The 21,623-nt window shown below is 42.7% G+C and overlaps 1 protein-coding gene across 1 annotated transcript in view; it reads left to right on the top strand.

Moving 5' to 3' along the window:
* The window catches only part of LOC146210036 (lanC-like protein 3), a 75,496-nt gene that overhangs the window by 15,235 nt on the left and 38,638 nt on the right, over nucleotides 1-21,623 (top strand). The window contains exons 2-3 of the mRNA XM_084606626.1: nucleotides 15,186-15,312; nucleotides 19,903-20,026. Of these exons, the coding sequence (XP_084462752.1) occupies nucleotides 15,186-15,312; nucleotides 19,903-20,026 (251 nt within the window). The remainder of the gene's footprint in view (nucleotides 1-15,185; nucleotides 15,313-19,902; nucleotides 20,027-21,623) is intronic.

Genomic DNA, 21,623 nt, shown 5'->3' with positions numbered 1-21,623 from the left:
AGTGGCTTTTTGGAACTTTATCTCAAGACCACTTTTATTCATTGGGATGGGTCACCATATCCGCAGAAAAATGGGATATGCATAGGGTCTTGTATTGCCCCCGTGCTTAGTGATTTATACTTGGCCGAACTTGACAAAGCGCTTTGCAGCCATCTTACCGACCTAAAAGTAACAAAAGTTTTTAGATACGTTGACGACTATTTAATCTTCATTGACTGTGATTCTGGTTCCTTTGAATCACTGGCCACTTACACACTAAATTTCGTACGAACAGGCTTCTCGCCACTAGTTATTACGCATGAATTGCCATCAGAAGGCAGTATCCGGTTTTTTGACATCAACCTATTATTTCAGGACGATCAGATTTACTGGAAATATCAGCCACGCGCCAATAAGCCACTGCTCCCGTATAATTCTGCGCACTCTAAAGTTGTCAAGAGGGGAATTGCAAAGTTATGCCTCTGCAATGCCATTAAGAAGTCCTGCCCTCAGCTAATGGCAACACATTTTGCTGAAAAAGTACAGAGGCTGACTGATGCCGGGTTTCCCATGCATGTCCTTACAAGTATTTCTGAAATCCTTTTAAGGCAGGTCTGTTCACCTCTAGATGTTGCACCTCCTTTTTCCGCAAATAAGCAAAAAGTTGCTGTTATTCCATACATTCGCGGCTTGTCCCATTGCTTGAAAAAGATTGGACAAAGGATCAATGTAGAAGTCGTTTTTTCAGCTCCTGAAAAGCTGCAGAAACTCTGCAAGTTGACAAGGCCTGGCCCTGTGAAAAAGGACGGTTGTACTACAAAGCATGTGAAAACGTTCGTTGAATGTAAGGAATCAATTGTGTATAACATTCTATTGACATGCGGAAAGAAATATATTGGTCAGAGTGGAAGGTGCCTGAATGAACGCCTTCGTGAACATCGCTACAGTGTTAAAGAAAAAAAGAGGTGGTTTTCTTGATATGCACTGCAGACACTGTGTAGGTTGTGAACCTGTCTTTGAGGCATGCAAGGTCATCACGAAAAATCCTAGCAAACTCACCCGCGAAATCATCGAAGTTGAAGCCATGGATAGCATAGGTTGCAAAACCGTCTCTAGGTTTATCGCAAGAAGAACTTAATTATCTGAGAAACCACATGAGGTTCAATTATTTGTGCCCCATGTCTTGAGCAATGCGAGTTGTAACAGTGTGCAGGCCCAATAGGAAGAAAGGCTTTGTGAAAGAAGGTGCTACACATATGCTACACAGGCATGGAGTTTTGTTATATAAGTAGCTTATGTAGTAGTGGCTTGATAACAAGGCCAGGTTAATGCGAATAACTTTGTTAAAAAATTTGTATGCACCAAACATCGTTTTCTTATGTTACGCCTTGTTACTTTTTTTCAACTTGTTATAATTGTTGGGTTTTGATTACTGGAGATAAGAAACTGAGTCTATCATGTGCCATGAGGTTAAGAAATTCATTAGTGGTTTCCATTGAATTTCATTTCACTGAAGGGGTTAGTCAGCAAGAAGTATGTCAGTTGTTCGTGACTAATGTTGAGGTGGCATAAAGTTATTTCACTAAAATGCTCTTGGTGCTTGCATGACTTCTATTCTCCTAAGCTGAGCTTCACAAAATGGTCTGTTGCTCAATTCAATTTATTGTGTACTGACTCCTGCTGTCTTTACGGGGTATTCAGTAATTTCAGTAGTCCGGTATAGTGCGGCTTATGCATCAGCTCTTTCGGTACCTTCTATCCTGATGTTGCTCGAGACCCAGCAAAAACTTTGTTCTTGAGCTGTGAGTTTCTATATGTTGTGTTACGATGCTTCCTACCCAACCAAATTTCCAGAGTACATTCAGTGGATCAGTTTAGTACACTGCTTTTAATCACCGTGTTATGAATAAAACAAATACTTTGTAATTTTGTTTTATGCTAGAACACGTAAATGGAGCATTGGTTTCACCTGTTTCCTGGCTGATGTATTTGTCACTTGCAGTCCTTGACAAATGGTGTTGCTGTCTGTAGAACTGATAAATTCCAGTTTGGTGTATATGTGCACGTCATTAGGCAGGCATTTCTTTATGAACCAATATGTCAAGCTATGTCATGTCCATGTACATATGTTTTCATGCCAGCCAGAGCAATCCACAAGTTTTTCTTATTTCAACTTCATTGTACACCCCACACATGCAAAATATACATTTAATTTTTTGCTCGACTTTTTTTTGTGGCTTATCTCTGTGAGCGAGTTAGTGTATGGAAAGTTAAGCTCAGAAACAAAACTGTCCACATTGATGAGGCACAGCTGTTATGCAGAACTGCCTTTGAATATTGTTCTGTGGTCACCTGTATTGAAGTGTGTATATTGTAATGCCGAGTTGGGGCTGTTGTAATCCTGCTTTATGCTCTGTTCAATTGTGATGGGGTGCGATGCTTTTCATTGAGCTTTGACCTGTGCTGTTGTATTGCTTGGTTACATCTAGTCCACTTGGGCGTACTGTGCTTTGTCTTCACTCTGTGGAGATTTCATGCAGGGGGTATATGCTGTGAAGCATGTAGATGTATTATTTACTCTGCTTTACTATGACAATACAGAATACATGATTTTATTGCACCATACCTGGCTCTTGAGAAAAAATTGTTATTCACATTGGCACTATTTACAGCACGCACTACTGTTTAAAATTTCAGGGTGCATAGAAGTGACCCAGAGCAACTAAAAGAATTTAAGCAGTACCGCAATTGTCTTAACAAGGAAATAAAACGCGCAAGGATAGACTATTTCAACAGTGTTATTATAACAGCTTCAGACACAACAACAACATGGAAGAAGATAAACACGTTTGAAACTGGTAAGCCCCAAACTTCAATCACGGAACTACATATTCAAGGAAGAACCATAAATGGAACAGAACTGGCAAATGCTTTTAATGATTACTTAGTTAACTTGACCTTCTCAGCGGCCGTCGACGACAATGCACTCTGTACGATGCAAACGTGTTCGCAATCAGTTTTCTTGAACCCTGTTACAGAATTAGAGGTACAAGCAGTAATTGAGAAATTAAGAAATAAATCTGCTTGTGACTTCTCGGACATCCAAGTTCGTCCAGTAAAATTTGTGGCGGACATTATTGCCAGTCCGTTAACCTACATATTTAATCTTTATTTCAATGTCTGCATCTTTCCTCGTGAGATGCAGGTTCCCAAAGTCCACATACTTTACAAAAAAGGAGATAGAAATAATCTAGATAATTACTGGCCAATTTCCATATTGCCCATTTTCTCAAAAGTTTTAGAGAGTGTTCTTCTTGCTCGTTTGGTGTCATTTACAGATAAGCACAATATAATACATGACTCGCAATTGGGATTCCGAAAAAATCGCTCTACAGAGCTTGCTCTGCTAAACCAAAAGGAATACATCCTTCAGAACTTTGAACAAAACAAGTATGTCTTAGGAATATTTGTAGATTTTAGTAAGGCTTTTGATTCTCTAAATCGAAACTTATTGCTGAAGAAGTTAAAATTATATGGTGTACGTAGCCTCGTTCTTAATATGATGAAGTCTTACTTTGAAAACCATATTGAATAACTGCTCTTCACTAACTAAACCAACATCATTTGGTGTCCCACAAGGAAGTATTTTAGGGCCTTTTCTCTTTAACATTTTTATAAATGACATAATACAAATCGATCAGTCCGTAAAATACGTGATCTATGCTGATGATACCAGCTTGTTTATTGCAGATAGTGACAGTGAAGCCCTTTTCCGCCGTGGGAATCAAGTTTTATCTAAGCTAACCGACTGGTCACTCAGAAATGGATTAACTATAAACACTAAGAAAACAAAAGCAGTAGTCTTTCGAGCAAAAGGCAAGCATTTAGAACAAGGCCACACTCTCTTCCTAAACGGAGAACCATTAGATATTGTAAGTAGCATCAAAACATTAGGAATAATTTTTTCAGATCATATGATGTGGGATTTACAGTTTGACTCCATAACAACTAAGTTAGGTCGTACGACAGGTTTGCTTTATTGCCACCATGAAGTACTTCCGTCTAATATAAGGCTTCTGCTTTATCATACACTTTTTTTGTCTACTGCGCGCTACTGTTTCCTCGTGTGGAGAAACAGTACACGCACTAACGCAGCAAAAATTATTCGTGTTCAGAATAAGATTTTAAAAGTTGTCTCCAACTCACCTTCACAATCTTCAACTGATACACTGTTACAACAAATGAACATGGTAAATATGGAACACTATTATGATTTCTGTTTGTGTAAAGCACTTATTAAAGACAAAAAGCAAACTAACTTCTTATCACAGTTGGCTAACATAAGCAAAAACTGTCAACCATACCATACGCGGCACAAAGAAGAATGGGAAGTGCCTTCATCAAGGACAAACTACGAAATGCAAATGCTGTCAAACATTATTCCCAGATTGTTAAACAGCCTTGCTTCAAATGAAATAGTGCATGATTATATCAGAAATATTACTGTGTTGTATAGTTTATTTTGAATTGTTGTTTTCATTCTGCTCTATGTAGATTTTTATTCTATACGCTCTGTATATAAATGCTCTGTATATTTTTTTTTACAACACTTCAGTACAGGATGTAGCTGCTTCTTTGCTGTGTAAAATTTGCATGTAATTGCTGTTAATCTGTTTTATTTCTATTTGTAGCTGTGTTTTTCACATCATCTGTGTTTTTATTTTTTATTTTGTTTCACGGAACGCTTTTACTGTCTGCCCTTGCCCTTATGTATTAGGGGGCGCGAGCTTGTCAAGCTGTCGACAAGGCAGCTTTTTTCTCTCGCCCCCTCGTGCTTTCAGTACGTGAAATAAACGAAATGAAATGAAATGGTCCCTGTCTTGCTAGTCGTTTCAGCAAGTGCGAAAAGTAAAAGGTTTCGAGCTTTGGGATAAACTCTGCCAAGAAAGTATCGTCCCTTTCCACTACTACGCTCACACTGCATTTAGAAGAGTACACAAAAAGAAGGCACTCTTATCCCCAAAATATATAACATTAACATGACTTGAGTGTAATACTGGTGTTTTTCTAATTGCTAGCTTGCCATTAACATAATGTACATATGGCATATGGCTAACCTCATGGTCAAGAAGGATCTCTCAAAGAAAATGGGCATTTGATTTAAGTGAGTTGAATGGCATCATTGGATGTGATAACGCCATCCGGGCTGCATGATAAGCCCCACCTGCCAGTAATAAAGATGTGATTACTTCAAAGGTGGAAATGTGGATGCAGCTGGTAATAAATCTAGTACAATGTTCAAAGCACCTCATAGTTTGCAGTAATGCTGATAACTCTGCACATGCCAGTGGTTCCATCTGTTTGCCTGTGGGGAGTAAAAATTGACGAAAGTCCTTATATTGACGTGCATACCGATACTGTAACACAGAAACAATGCCATGACACTATTTCTGACTGAACTTTGGGCTGCTTCTTTTGAAGGTGAATGCAAAAGTGAATGACTATACTTTTCAAATTCATTTAGAAAGCCAGGGAGCACGGGAGGGAAACCTCATTTTCTTCCAATACAGGACCGCAGGAAGTGCGTGACAATATTATTGATAAGTGTCAGCTAAGCCCAAAAATGCAGTGTATATGAAACTTACTGTAGCTGCATCACATGCATGAAAATTCATCACATAAGAAAACAACCCTATTCAGTGGTACAATTCAAGGTATCATATCTTTAGCTACAAGAGCTAGAAATACAATCCAAATTCAGTCGCTCGAGCCTTGCTTGCTAAGGTGAGAAGTTGCTAATGGCGTCTTTATGGTTTTAATACTAATATAGCATTATTACTGGCTTGTTTCTGGGAACAAAGAGCGTAAATAACTCCTCATCACAGGATAGTTACACCACGACTAAAGCAGTGGTGATTGAGAAGAGATCAGCCACTGCAAAAAATCTGCGCACATTAAGCAAAAAATTAAGTTTATGTAAGTGCTACTAACAGCATAAACATTAGTAATTAAAGCAACTACACTTCCATACCTGTAGTGGGCATCGCTGATTTGCAAGCATAGACTTGCTGAACGCATTTTTATAGTTCCTGTCGACGCTGCCAGACTTTTTTGGGCACTCTATATTGACATGCTTGCCATCTAGGGCACCTATGCAATGTGGCATCTGCCATATGTTTTCAAAGTCATTTGCAATCTAAAAGTGGGACAAAGAAATGTTTAATACAGGGCAGTTGATATGCTTAAAAACAAGCTACATGATATGTGCAACACACTTCATCAGGTACAGTGGTTCTGAACATTTCGTATTCCTTAAAAATGCAGCATTTAATTTGATTTTGATATATTACACATCATGTGTAGAGTATTTCCAATGTTCACTTCTTTTTATTTTCCAGCACACAGGCTGGAAAAGTTTCATTCCTAAACTACATTGCATCGGTGCTGTTGATGGTTCAGGCTATATGAAATATTTACAAAGCAAAGAGCTGGGAACTACTTCCCTCAATCATTCGCCTGGCAATGATGGTCTTACAAGATACATAGGGCCGAGCATCTCCCAAATTGCCTGGAAGACCTCAGAGACCAAGTTGAAGGTTGTGGCCTGCCAAGAAATTAAATGCTGAAGAGGGGAGGGTATCTCCAACTGCCAAAAATCTGAAATGGGGAAAGCGAAATAAGTGAAATACAAAATATTCTATGCAGGCATGATGCTGAGCAGTTAAATGTTCACACAGTAGAAGTTCCAGACCAAATGTTACTATATATATATATATATATATATATAAATTTCAAGTCTCCTTCAAAATACTTCACATGTCAAGTCTCCTTCAAAATAAATGCACATGAATCTTTCAATAAACTTAGTTGGAGTTAGCGCCTGTCCCGTCCGTCTTTCTGTGTGGTTCGTCTAAAACTTAGCGCTGTATTTCCTTTGGTTTAACGCAATGTCACACCAACTAGCCCAGCAAGAGATACTGTTGACTCCTTCAAAAGAGCTTCTCAATTTTTAAGTTTCTTAGACCAGCAAAAATTTTTACTATACCAGTTTCTTTGCTATATCAGGTGTTGGTGATGCATGGCTTTGAAAACAATGTCTAGAAATTCACTGGCTACTTGCTAAACATATAGGGTTGATTTAAAAATGGAAGATTATAAATAAATACCTCCCATCCAGTTGCTGTGGTCCCATAATGTGCAAATAATTTTTTTTTTTTTCACATTTAGAATAAGTCTTGTGAAACCGTCGCATTCCCATGAGTATAGTAAAAAAAAAAAAATGAAAGCAATTTTTTTATAATGTTCGCTTCTCCTTATGGTTCCCAAGGCTCATGGCTAAAAAAAGCCTTTTTACGGTATGCTGCAAAATGGTGCTTTTTTAGATACCTTATGCCTTTTATACATCATATATGACAAAGATGTTTAATCGTATAACGTCCATATCTATTTGCATCCTCCATTGCACCTTGCAACACCTACGGACTGTGTGTGTGCCAGCTACGTCGCCATGAACAGACGCTCATTACTGTACCCGCTTCTTCATAAGAATGTCTTAACTATAAATGAACAAGAAAAAGAGTGCAGCGCCCAGAGAGGATGGAATTAGACCGCAATTTCACTACCAAGTTCGAGCTTATTGTAGCGCAATCGGCCATTTGCGCGAGTTTTCTGCGCATGCGCGAAGTCGTAGCAGCGACCGATGGAAACACATTGAGCGGCGTCGACGCCATTTGTCGCCGCCGCCAGTGCACGGGGGCTGGCGGCACCGGGCGGCACGGGGGCCGTCACAGGCTTGGCAAAGCGATGCCAACCACATCTGCCGCGTACGGTTGCCACTCTCTAAGCGCGCCATGATGCAAGACGCAGTTTTTCAGGTTTCCTTCGCCGAGCCGCGGCCAACAACGACGTGAAGCTACAGTTAGGGCCACCAAGCGTCAAGATGTGAATGGCCGACCTTAGCTACCTACTGCGTACTCTCGACTGTGCGAAAAACACTTCGTTACAGGTATGTATGCATCTAAAGGAAATGTGCAGAATGAAAAGTATCTACCGGAGTTTGCACCAAGCCTGTAACCCACCAGTGATAGCAACAATGAGCATTTGTTCGGTGCGTCTGATGGCGATGTATTTTGTTGTTTGTTTTCTTTATGTGCGAAGGGGCCGGGTAGCGCAGATATCACAGGTGGCTGTGTGCGCTAGACCGTAATATTTAGCATGTTTTATCGCGACTGCCGCCTGACTAAAAAGAAAAGAAAAATTGGGCGTTTGTTGTGATGCACCGCCGTTCGCGAGCCGAGTGGTTGAGCTGGTCATGAGGCTCGCGAACGGCAGTGCATTAAAACGCCGTATTTTTTTTTCTTGTTAGGCAGTCACGATAAAACATGCTAAATATTACGGCCTAGCGCACAGAGCCGCCTGTGATATTTAAGCTACCTAGCCCTTTCGCACATAAAGAAAAGAAAGGACAAAATACATCGCCTTCAGGCCCCGGCGCAACTAAAGCAATCACGCACCGAAGAAATCCTCATTGCAGCTATCCCTGGTGTGCTACAGCCTGGGTGAAAACTCCAGTAGGTGCTTTTCATCATGCATATTTCGTTTAGATGCATACATACCTGTAGTATGTGTTTTTGCCGCTCGGAGTATATGACGCACTTGACACTCTTGCACAACGCACAGTATTTTTTTGTAAATTAAAGGCTCACCTTCGTGCACGCCAAAGCATCCGGATTTTGTTCCTTTGGTGTACGCAATCAGATGCACTTCGTTAGGGAGCTTGATAATCGTCGTCTACGTCCAACCGTTTGCAACGGCAAGGAAACCGCCCGGCACAATAAATGAGTCTCCTGGAGGGTTCATGCTCGTTCACTTGCAGAGTAGATCGCTCTGGACATAGAACAGGGTTGGTTCCTGACCGAGATGCGCATCCGATATGTAGGAGATTCACATGTGTCACCAAGTTGTTGATTCCGCAGAAATCGCGGCGGAGGCAGAAATGAACGTTGGAGATCCTTTCACATCAGAATGACCATTCTCTGCGCACAGAGAACGTTTTCACCACTGCGACCACATCCGTTCTGACTCCTGAGGCCAGAAACCGGCTACAGTTCTGAATCATTCATTGCCAGAAAAATGCAGCGCATTTCCTGCAGGTGTGCATTCCAGCCGGGACAATGCCCTTTTCACGGGGTGTGTATATGTGCCTCTCTGCCGATCTTCGTGGATGAAATCTTATAGCTGCACGGTTGTAGATGACGCGAGGAGGAAGCGATGCCCATTGCACCATGCCGGCGCCGCGGTGACCGCATTGTGCTCGGTAACTCAAGACACCCCGCGCATATGCGCCGCTCAAAGTCACAGGAGACGATTCCACCTAGCTCTGCAGCATCAACAAACCCCTGGCTGCTTTGCCCTTTGAGATCCCTCTCTCTCTCTCTCTCTCTCTCTCTCTCTCTCTCTCTCTCTCTCTCTCTCTGCCCCCACGCTCTCCTGTCTGCCGAAAACCTGCACGCTGAGAGCGTCTCATTCTGTCAAGTCGAACACGGCCCGCGCTACACGCTCTTACAATACGAAGATAGTATATGCGCACGTGCGTTATGAGTGGATTGTGAAAACGCTCTACCTTCCCCCATACTGCGTAAACATGATATGCTGCAATCACTGTCACTACTTTCTGCTCCGAGGCCAAAAAAGGGGGGAAGCTTTCGCATTCTACCAGCGTTGGCGTGGCCATTTCGTATGGTGCGCTTTCGCGTCGTCTGCTACACTGCCGCTCAATGTGTTTTCCGCCCGCTCCCGCATGATGGCGCCACATCCTCGCGCAAAAGGCGGATTCTACTGTAGCACGAAGTGTAATTCGTTTGGTTTTTGAAATTGAGCTCACTAAGTGGAATAACAACGAGGGCAAATTTTTAAATCCCTCAGTCTAGCAGTTAATTTGCATCTTTTACGAACTACAGTACAGATATAACAACATTTTTGTTTAGAAACTGCTGCCATTCTTAACCCATTCGAGAGGCATGAAGAATGCCTCAAAACCCTCAACCGCTGTGCTTAAACCAATGATCCCACTGTCCCACATCATGCCTCTGGATTGAACACTGTTGTAATGTTCTCCCATCTTTCAGAATTCATGGTGTGCGTGAAAAGGTACTGACATTTTTCAGTTCAAACTGAACCTTCAAAAAATCTTTCATCATCATCATCAGCCTGACTATACCCACTGCAGGGCGAAGGCCTCTCCAATGTTTCTCCACTTAACCCGGTTTCGTGCTAGCTGCATCCACTTGACCACTGCGAACTTCTTAACCTCATCCGCCCACCTAACTTTCTGCCGCCCCCTGCTACGCTTTCCTTCTCTTAGAATCCAGTTTGTTACCCTCAGCGACCATCGGTTATCCTCTCTTCGCACTACATGTCCTGCCCATGCCCATTTCTTCTTCTTAATTTCCACTAGAATGTCGGTAACTTGAGTTATTTCTCTGACCCACTCTGCACGCTTCCTATCTCTTAATGTTACCCCTACCATTTTTCGTTCCATGGCCCTCTGGGTTGTCCTCAACTTAAGTAGAACTCTCTTGATTAGCCTCCACGTTTCAGCCCCATAGGTGAGTACAGGTAAAATGCAACTGTTATATACTTTCCTCTTTAGCGATACCGGTAAGCTGCTAGTCATAATCTGTGAGTGCTTGTCAAATGCGCTCCATCCCAATCTTATTCTTCTTGTTATTTCCTTTTCATGGTCCGGATCTGCGGTTACTACCTGTCCTAAGTAGACATATTCGCCTACTACTTCCAGTACTTCGCTACCTAATGTGAACTGCTGTTCCTTCCCGAGGCTGTTGAACATTACCTTAGTCTTCTGCATATTGATTTTCAAGCCTACCTTTCTACTTTTCCTGTCTAGGTCATCAATCATTATTTGCAGTTCATCCCCCGAGTTGCTTAGCAAGGCAAGGTCGTCAGCAAATCGCAGATTATTGAGGTATTCTCCATCTACCCTTATCCCTAACTGCTCCTATTCCAAGCCTCTGAATACTTCCTCTAAGCAAGCTGTGAATAGTACTGGGGTGATTGTGTCTACTTGCCTAACACCTTTATTTATGGGAATTTTGTTACTTTCTTTATGCAGAACTATGGTTGCTGCGCAGCCACTATATATATAACTTGTATTACAGCGCGAACCACAAGAAGGGACGACGACAGACAGAGTGAAAAGAGCGCTGACTTCCAGCTGTTTATTATTCTGATATGCCACGCATTTATACACATTTGAAGCTTCAGCAGGAAAGAGCAGGAAAAGCAATCAGCATGAAAGGCATAGGCGATAGGACAAGGCCCTAATCACCATCGATCCAGAAACTTCAGCTCTTTCTTGGTTAGTGCGACTGATGGCATGCTTACACACCTTTCCTCTGTACGAGCAATGTTCACTGCCTCAATTATCTCCCTGACACACTGATCATTGTGTCGAGCAACGATTGTGCTTTTTTGGAACTCGGGCACGCAAGGTTTTTTGCGGCGTCGTGTAGACTCATCGCCACCATTACGACAGTGCGTGCCAAGATGGCCCTGATCACCATCATTTACATTCTTGTTGTGTTCTTTCAATCTGGTATTTATACACCTGCCGGTTTGTCCAATGTATTCGCGTCCGCAGGACAACGGAACGCGATATACAACACCTTCGTCGCAAGTGACAAACTGATTCTGGTGTCTAATCATGCATGATTTTTTCTTTTTGCTATAGCACGAGTTAGTTTTTTTTGCATAGAACTGATAGTTTGAGTGGGGCCGAAAACACAACGTCAACTCCTGCGCGCTTTCCAATCTTCTTTAGGTTGTGGGAAGTCTGGTGGATATATGGAATGACTGCTACTCTTTTGCGTGCATCCGGGCCTGTCACGGCATTCTTTTCAGATTGCCGGACTTGTTTCATTTTCTGGAGCAGGCCCTCGGCCACAGAAACTACAAGGGCCTCCGGGAACCCCGTGTCAGACAGGCGTCTAGTTTGCAGGGCTAGACTTTCTTTAAGCATATGCTCACAGGATTTAGTCAGGGCATTTACAAAACAATATTTGACAACGCTGCGTTTTACAAGCTTCGAGTGAACAGATACAGCGGGTAATAAACCTTTTTTCCCCCGTGGTTCATACCCCCAACAAACATGGTTATTATAAAACTTTAGTCTTAGCTCCAAAAATCTAATGGAATGGTTGTTTTGCATTTCATGCGTCAAATTTAAAGGTGATAAGTTTCGCTTGAATGTGTCAAGCACGTCTTCAGTTGTTACATGAAAATCCGCATTGGCATTGTCAATTATGATTAAAAAGTCATCTACAAATCTGAAGACTTGGACAACACTTGTACCTTCGAGACATCTTTCAATTATTCTGTCGTGCATGGCTAAAAACAAGTTGCTAAGGACTGGGGCAATACATGATCCAATGCATACTCCTCGTTTTTGCAGGTAAAAGCCTTTGTCCCAGGTGGCAAACGTAGATTGCAGGTACACATCAAGCAATTCTAGAAAGCCGCTAACATGTAAACCACAACTGTTCTGGAACGAAACGGTACCCATCCTATCAATGGCCTGTTCAACACATGATAGCAGGGCATCATGCGGCAAAGGGTAAAAAAGGTCCTTTATGTCTATGGAAAAGGCCGGCGTGCAGAGTGGGTCAGAGAAATAACTCGAGTTACCGACATTCTAGTGGAAATTAAGAAGAAGAAATGGGCATGGGCAGGACATATAGTGCGAAGAGAGGATAACCGATGGTCGCTTAGGGTGACAAACTGGATTCCAAGGGAAGGAAAGCGTAGCAGGGGGCGGCAGAAAGTTAGGTGGGCGGATGAGGTTAAGAAGTTCGCAGGGGTCAAGTGGATGCAGCTAGCACGGAACCGGGTTAAGTGGAGAAACATTGGAGAGGCCTTCGCCCTACAGTGGGTATAATCAGGCTGATGATGATGATGAAACTTGATAAAAGGATAACAGGGAACCGGAAGAATAAAAATCCTGAAAGTGAAAATACTACCAATACCATGAATGAGGGCATCAACAAAATGCTGTATATTAGTAAAACTTACTCAGCCAAAAGGGATGAGACGCGGAACCGACAGTGAAGTAGAAAACGATGAAGATGCAGAGCAACTAGAAGACGTAAGCTGAAAAGAACTAAAAACTAAGAAAAACCGCCGAGGCTAAAACTGTGAAACTGAGAGTGAAAGATGGGAGACAACAAAAAACAAAGGTAAAGGCGACACGAGCAATGAAAAGGAAAAAAAAAACCTGGCTAAAATCTAAGAAGGATGGAAAAAACAAGAGTACGGGTGCGGGTTTAAAAAGGACGGTTTAGTGTTCCTTTCCAAGTACAAGATTTCTTTATCAGGAAACATAACGGACAGTGTGCTCACACAATTCTTCAAATTCTTTGTGATTAGGAACGCCTCAATTATCTCCCTTTCCGTTTTAGTTCTAGCCGTCGCTTAGAACTCTGTGCTTTCAAGGAACGGGTGACAATCAGTTTCTTCACACTTCTTACAATGTAAAGCTAAATTTCCTCCTGAGCACCAGCACCAACTATCCCGCCAGAAAGCCCTTCTTGATATCCGTGGTCAAAAGAGGAAAACAGATCATTACTGAACTCAAATAACTGGGTGGTACAGGAAAAACCCATTCTAAAGCCATGCTGAACTGGCGTAAAGAAGTCTTGAGAGTCGCGATGTTTCATGACTGCGCTGTCAATTATATGTTCCAATGTTTTACAACACACAATAGTCAGAGAAAGGGTCGGTAACTAACAAGAGACGTTTACTTTTATGCACTGGGACAACATTACCATTTTTCCAGTCATTTGGCAAACATGCCGAGTTAAGCGATGTTTGGAATAAGGTGACTAAATAATGAGCAATTTCATTCCACATAATTTTAAAACAAAGGTAGGTACACCATCAGGGCCACTGGCGGAGGCGGCCCTGATGTTACTAAGCAGTTTTAAAACACCCTGGTAAGTAAAAACCAATTCAGGCATGGTTTCGGTAACAGATTCACTAGTGTTCGGAAGTTCTCCGATGTGCGCTGGTGGAAAGGCAGATTGAAAACATGCATTATAGCGGCAAGCTTTATCACCATTAGTAATAACAAGGTCACCATCGAAGTCTAAGTTTGGGATTCCGACTGGTTCGCGTCCGTTAACGTCCACAATTCCTTCGAGTTACTACGCAGTTTAGAACCCAGATTATTAAAGAAGTTATCCTTATGAGCTTTGATTTCAGTTTTTAGTCTACTACCAAGGGCCCGAATTGACTGCAATACAGCAGGGCATCGATTCCTTTTATACGATTGAAGAAGGCGATGTTTTTTCCTGACAAGCCATCTGATTTTTCGCGTGATCCATGGTTTGTCGCGGCACCGCTTACAAGAAAGAAGTTTTGTTGGGATGTATTCATCAATTAGGCTGCCCAATTTATTTTTGAATACCTCCCAGAGTGAACTGCAGTCTAAACTCTGGCTTAGAGTAATAAAATTGGGAAGGAAGGAAGCAAGTTCGTTATTCATTGATGTATACGTGCGGACTGAGAAGTTTGGTGAATCACTTTATGCAACAGTTAAAAAAGAGCAGCAGATATGTGGAGCTCCATAACTGCCTCAGTGTCTGCTCATTTGTTTAGGGCAGAGTACGTCTTGAGGATCATGTACAAGCTAGGCTGTCAGATAGTGTAGAGATATATATTGGCAAATAAAGCAGAGTATTAGTGGAGGGAACTGGCGTGTGCAGAGCGACATGAGCGGTGAATCATTGGTACGGTGTTGCTCTTGATAGTTCAAACTTGAAGCAAATGGAAAATATATTCTAATTTTTGCATTTGTTCTGGCTATTTTTAATGACGGAGAAAAAGCATCAGTTGAAATGAAATGAGAAAAAGTAGAAGTCCTACTCACATGGTTGCTCACCAAGACAATTAGCTCTGCTCTTGTCTGAAGTGTGCTAGTTTCGCTAGTCGGTGCTATCTTCACATGTGGGAAAAACAAGAACGACAAAGCGCAGAAAAATTCTGCTAGACTGCTACAAAGGTACACAGAGCTCGTGTCAGAAGTTTCTTCTCATAATTTGTCATTTTTTTCACAAGCTGTAAGCATTAATCCTCCACGTCTTGCCTTGTTATTTTTCCTTTTGATGCACTGACTACAGTTCCCTCTCTTGCAGGTATGCAGCTGTAGCTGACATCTGTGTGCCAGTCAAGTTCTTGGACTGTGGCAGTGATGAGCTGTTCGTGGGTCGTGCCGGTTACCTCACAGGGCTCCTGTACCTTCGCTCACGACTCGGCCGGGAGGTGTGTGACTCGAAAAGTAGAAAAAAAATTTTTATTTTTTTTTTCAATACTTACGTGCCTAAATTGGAGTTCTTGGTTCGAACAAAAAAAATTCATCATCATCAGCCTGACTATACCTACTGCAGGGCGAAGGCCTCTCCCATATTTCTCCAATTAACCCGGTTCTGTGCTAGCTGCATCCACTTGACCCCTGCGAACTTCTTAACATCATCCGCCCACCTAACTTTCTGCCGCCCCCTGCAACGCTTTCCTTCCCTTGGAATCCAGTTTGTTACCCTAAGCGACCATTGGTTATCCTCTCTTCGCACTAAATGTCCTATCCAAGCCCATTTCTTCTTGATTTCCACCAGAATGTCAGTAACTTGAGTTATTTCTCTGACCCAATCTGCATACTTCCTATCTCTTAATGTTACCCCTACCATTTTTTGTTCCATAGCCCCCTGCGTTGTCCTCAACTTAAGTAGAACCCTCTTGGTTAGCCTCCACGTTTCAGCCCCAAAGGTGAGTACAGGTAAGATGCAACTATTGTATACTTTCCTCTTGAGCGATACCGGTAAGCTGCTAGTCATAATCTGCGAGTACTTGCCAAATGCACTCCATCCCAATCTTATTCTTCTTGTTAGTTCCTTTTCATGGTCCGGATCTGCCGTTACTACCTGTCCTAAGTAGACATATTCGCCTACTACTTCCAGTGCTTCGCTACCTAACTTAAACTGCTGTTCCTTCCCGAGGTGTTGAACATTACCTTAGTCTTCTGCATATTGATTTTCAAGCCTACCTTTCTACTTTTCCTGCCTAGGTCATCAATAATTATCTGCAGTTCATCCCCTGAGTTACTCAGCAAGGCAATGTCATCAGCAAATCGCAGATTACTGAGGTATTCTCCATCTTCCCTTATCCCTAACTGCTCCCATTCCAAGTCTCTGAATACTTCCTCTAAGAGTACTGGGGAGATCGTGTCTCCTTGCCTAACACCTTTCTTTATGCGAATTTTGTTACTTTCTTTATGCAGAACTATGGTTGTTGTGCAGCCACTAATATATCTTCCAGCACTTTCATGTACGGCTCGTCTACCCCCTGATTTCGCAATGCCTGCATCACCGCCGAGGTTTCAACTGAGTCAAATGCTTTTTCGTAATCAATGAATGCTATGTATAAGGGCTGGTTATATTCCGAGCATTTTTCTATCACCTGATTGATGGTATGTATATGATCGATAGTAGAGTACCGTTTCCGAAACCCTGCTTGATCCTTTGCTTGATTGCAGTCTAAGGTTGTCCTAATTCTATTAGTGATTACCTTAGTAAATACCTTATACGTAACAGACAGTAAGCTGATTGGTCTGTAATTTTTAAGGTCCTTAGAGTCCCCTTTCTTGTGAATGAGGATAATGTTTGCATTCTTCCATGGTTCCGGTACCGTCGATGACACCAGGCACTGCGTATACAGGGTGGCCAGTTTTTCTAGCACGATATCCCCCCCGTCCTTCAACAAATCTGTAGTTATCTGATCCTCTCCAGCTGATTTCCCCCTTTTCATAGTTTCTAGTGCTTTCTTGACCTCGTCCTTCGTCACTGGTGGAACGTCTGACTGTTTTTCCCTACCGCCAATCTCATTACGGTCCTGACTACTTTGGCTACTGTAGAGATCTGTATAGAACTCCTCAGCTACTTTGACTATCTTGTCCATATTAGTGATGACGTTGCCCGCCTTGTCCCTTATCGCATACATCTGGTTTTTGCCTATGCCCAATTTCTTCTTTACCACTTTAAGGCTTCCCCTGTTTTTTACAGCATGCTCAATTTTGTCCATGTTATACTTCCTTATATCGGCCACCTTGCGCTTATTGATTAGCTTTGATATCTCGGCCAATTCGATCTGGTCTGTTGGATTGGAAGCTTTCATACTCTGGCGTTTCTTAATCAAATCTTTCGTCTCCTTAGACAGCTTACCGGTATCCTCTCTAACTATCCTACCGCCTACCTCTACCGCGCACTCAGTAATGATATTTCTGAAATTATTGTTCCTTGCCTCTAGGGTAATGTCGCCATCCTCAGTTAGAGCTGAATACCTATTCTGTAGCGAGATCCTGAACTCTTCTGCCCTCCCCCTCACCGCTAATTCGTTGATGGGTTTCTTTCTTACTAATCTATTGCGTTCCTTCTTCAGATTTAGGCTAATTCGGGACCTCACCATCCTGTGGTCACTGCATCGCACTTTCCCGATTACCTCTACATCCTGCACAATGGCGGGGGTTGAACACATTATGAAGTCGATTTCATTTTTAGTCTCTCCGTTAGGACTTTTCCATGTCCATTTCCGGTTCTTCCGTTTGCCGAGGATTATGACGATTTTTTTTTTTTTTTTTCAATGGTTGATACAAACTGCTAGATGCATTCAAAAATAATATCTTCCGGTCATTCAGTATGCAAATAATATTTGAGGTTTGTTTAATGGGATCAATACTTGTAAAGTAGAAACGATAAAAACTATGCAGTAAGATTTATTTTAAAACAGTAGGCTTCAGGGCTCATATCCATTGCAGGAAAAGAAACAATATCTCATTTGGGCTTGTTGTTCAAACTAATGCGCAATTACACATCCAAGTATGTATGTTTTGTTCTGGTTGCTACGCTGGGAATGGAAATAATTTTACTTTCATTTCATCACAAGAATGACGCATGAATTATTTCGAAAAACCTAATGCTGGCATTTTGGTATGTATGTTTTTTTTCCATGTTGGGTCCTTACGGCATTGTGAGACGTTCTCCTCACAAATGCTTAGTTTTACACGGACAAAGGAACTGGACAAACGCCGAGGTTAAGCGCAATCTACCAAGTTTTATTTCTTAGAAAGGAAAACGGAAACACAAGCACGCGATGTAATCTGAGGATTGTGAATACACATAAATCATAACAGTGCACGTAACACCAAGAACAACTAAGGAATGAAACCATGAAAGTGTGAAAAATAAACACTTTATCTAAGCCCGGGATAAAATCCCCCCCCCTGCGCATCTAACAGACGCGCGGGTGATCCTCATGCAAGTCTTTTGTCTCTTCTCAAATATCTATTTCCCGGCGGGAAATAGATATTTGCAAAACATGCTCGACGCCGCACGCACTTTTCTCATCTGCAGATTCTTTCTGGTTAACTTTTTTGCAGGTCCCTTTAAACTTTAAAGGAGCTGAAAAAACAACCTTCACATCAAACCTTTGCCCAATCTGCAGATGAGAAAAGTGCGTGCGGCGTCGAGCATGTTTTGCCTTTTGTTCTATGCTCTAAGTGGTTGGTTTACAAAATTCCCCTCTCTTGCGGCAAGTGCTACGTGGGGCAAACTGGGCGATGCCTGAATGAAAGGCTTTTGGAGCACAGGAGGAAATGTCGTTCCCTGCAGGGTGCAGAAAATTTGGCGAACCATTGCCTGAAATACGAGTGCAGCCCATATTTCCAAAACACGGATATTTTGGAGCAGACAACAGAAAAGAAAAAGCGTGGGGTAATTGAGGCCTTTCGGATGGTTTCTGGCAAAGAAGGCGATTACGTTAGCGCTCCTTCCGTAGCTCTTCCCCGTCAGGAAATAGATATTTTGAGAAGAGACAAAAGACTTGCATGAGGATCACCTGCGCGTCTGTTAGATGCGCGGGGGAGGGTGGGGGGGGATTTTATCCCGGGCTTAGATAAAGTGTTTATTTTTCACATTTTCATGGTTTTATTCCTTAGTTGTTCTTGCTGTTACAGTGCACTGTTATGATTTATGTGTATTCACGATCCTCAGATTACGTCGCGTGCTTGTGTTTCTTTTTTCCTTTTCTAAGAAATAAAACTTCAGTTGGTAGATTGCGCTTAACCTCAGTGTTTGTCCAGTTCCTTTGTCCGTGTACACCTAAGCAGCGCAGCATTTGTGAGATGTTCCAACTAGCCCAATCTCAAGCACTTCTTAAGTGAGACGTTACTTGAGCTGTTGCTTTCTTTCTTGTAACATATCACTTTTAGGCATGATTGTTTCCATTTGCTCCTCCCTTTTCGTGTTTTTTATTTAGCAATGCAACTTGTGCTCTGCCACAGCTCCTTCAGAAGTGTTGTAAATAAAAGAATGAGCATTGGGAATGAATGTGTGCCAAGGCCTGAATGTGTGGTGTGAAATAAGCATTCTGGCCATTTGCTCTTGTTCAGGAATTTGGGCCCAGTAAACCTCTCCAGTTGCATCCTGCCTGTACTTACCTATAGGGTTGAAACATGGAGGCTAACGTAAAGGAGGACCATGTAGAGAGCTTTGGAACGGAAAATTGTAGGGGTAACGTTAAGAGGCTGGAAGTGCACTGAGTGGGTCAGAGAAATAATTCGAGTTACTGACACTCTAGTGGAAATCAAGAAGAAGAAATGAGCATGGGCAGGATGTGAATAGAGGATGGTCACTGACCAATTGGATGCCAAGGAAAGGAAAGTGCAGCAGGTGGGTGGATGAGATGGAGTTTGCAGGGGTTAATTGGATGAGAGGAAGACTGTGCTTTTTGTTTGAAGGGCCCCCATATGAGGGTCCGCGATGAAACACACCCGAAAGCAAAAAAGGATGTGCAATGGTGCAGGTGGTCCCAGATGAGAAGATTGCACTGCTGCTCCATTCTGTGGTGCAGTCTGGTCGCGAGTATGCCAAGAAGCACCGCAGCCCATGTCCACTCATGTACGCCTACTACGACGTGGAATACTTGGGTGAGCATTTTATTTACCCTTGCCTGGTTGTGGTTTAGTTGGTGTCTCCCTGTAACAGCGTCATTCCCAGCTTTGAATGGATCTAAATAACGTAAAGTTGTTCTCTAGCATTTAGTACAAACAGTAAATTATGAGGGCTTCATGCACGGAATTGCTCGATTTGTTTTAGGCATGAGTTCAGGGCTTCTCATAGGCAGCCTTCAAATGCGTAGTTTGAACCATTGCGTCCAGTGGAGTGTTTTGAAGCATCATCAGCTTATTTTGCCAAAGTGCAGGCAGTTGAGTGCATTGACCTCTCATTTCATATCTGATATATGTGGCCCTGCTGTGATGCATTTCTTTGCTTTGTGTCAAAGGAGAGCTTATGGAGGGGTTATGGTGTAGAATAGATGGGAAAGGCAAGTTTTATGCGGCAAATTCACGGTGCTAAGCACATTTTCAAATTATTATCGCTCTGATTCTGGGATTAAGGAATATCTGCTCACAGTGTTTGATTGCAATGTGTTCTGCCAAATAGGAGTAGCTGAAGGCTCACTGTGGCCACTTTGCCAGGTCTGATTCTGTTAGTTTGACGTTGAAGAGGGAAAACTCTTTAGTGAAACAAATTTTAGCCGGCGTTAATGTTTGCTGGCATGCTACTCTGCATGGGGGGAAGGTTAGGGAATAAAGATTGAAGAAGTGTATCGGGTTTATTCTCGAAATAATGTGCCATGGGGTGCTAAACGCTGCAGCCATCTTCTAGCCCTGGCATGCCAGCCCTAATTAACAGGCAGAGCTGTGATCCCCAACCTGCGGCAGCTTCGGGCCAGAGCAAACAAACACCAAGTTACGTACTCTAACAGGCCTTGTTATGCCCGCGTACACTGCAACACTCAAATGCAATCGCCGTAGCAAGCGAACGTCCCGCTCACGTACGGGGATGAACTAAAACCACCAAATGGGGAAGCACACGCAAGGAGGTGAGAGGAGTGTTCTGCTCACTTGATGTGGCTTCACGCTCACGACCCTTAGCGGTAAGTGCATATAAGTGCACCTGGCAAGAAAGATGACGGCAGCGGTCTCCTTGGTGAAGAATACAACCACACGCATGCAGGATCAAAAGGCGTGCTAGTCTCTGACTGTGGAGAGGTCTCTGTGTCACGCCGGGAGGAAAGAGGGAAACCCGCGGCGCTTTTCCTCTTTAGAGGGAAACAGCGCTGTGTTTGTGTCTTTCTCACCTTGGTCCTCGTCCTTCGCGCTGTTTATTCCAACAACCGCGGCGGTGTCGTTGCGGGATTCTGGGAGGCAGTGGGGGGCAGCTAGTGTGCCCCTCTCTTCGCATCTATCCTCCCTAGCAGCGCGTCCATAACTCTCCTGATAATTATGCACAGCTGTTATGATCGGACAGGGGATTCATATGTATCCCCACAAGGGTTAGAAAAGAGTGTAGTCATTGAAGATGGAGGATGGATGTCTTTTTGGATAAGACCAAAGGGCAGCTGCTTTTCCATGAAACATACAATTCCTCTTCATACAAAGAAGGTTATTTTCTTCACATGTTGCTTTCCCAACAGTGATGCACTTCTCGTGAGGACACTCAGTTCTTTCAGAGGAGGGA

The sequence above is a fragment of the Amblyomma maculatum genome, chromosome 1 (genome assembly GCF_055883805.1).
Source record: "Amblyomma maculatum isolate TAMU_Amacu chromosome 1, ASM5588380v1, whole genome shotgun sequence".
NCBI classification, from domain to species: domain Eukaryota; kingdom Metazoa; phylum Arthropoda; class Arachnida; order Ixodida; family Ixodidae; genus Amblyomma; species Amblyomma maculatum.
The sequence above is the reverse complement of the archived record's forward strand: the minus strand, read 5'-3'. Positions and strand labels throughout refer to the sequence as shown.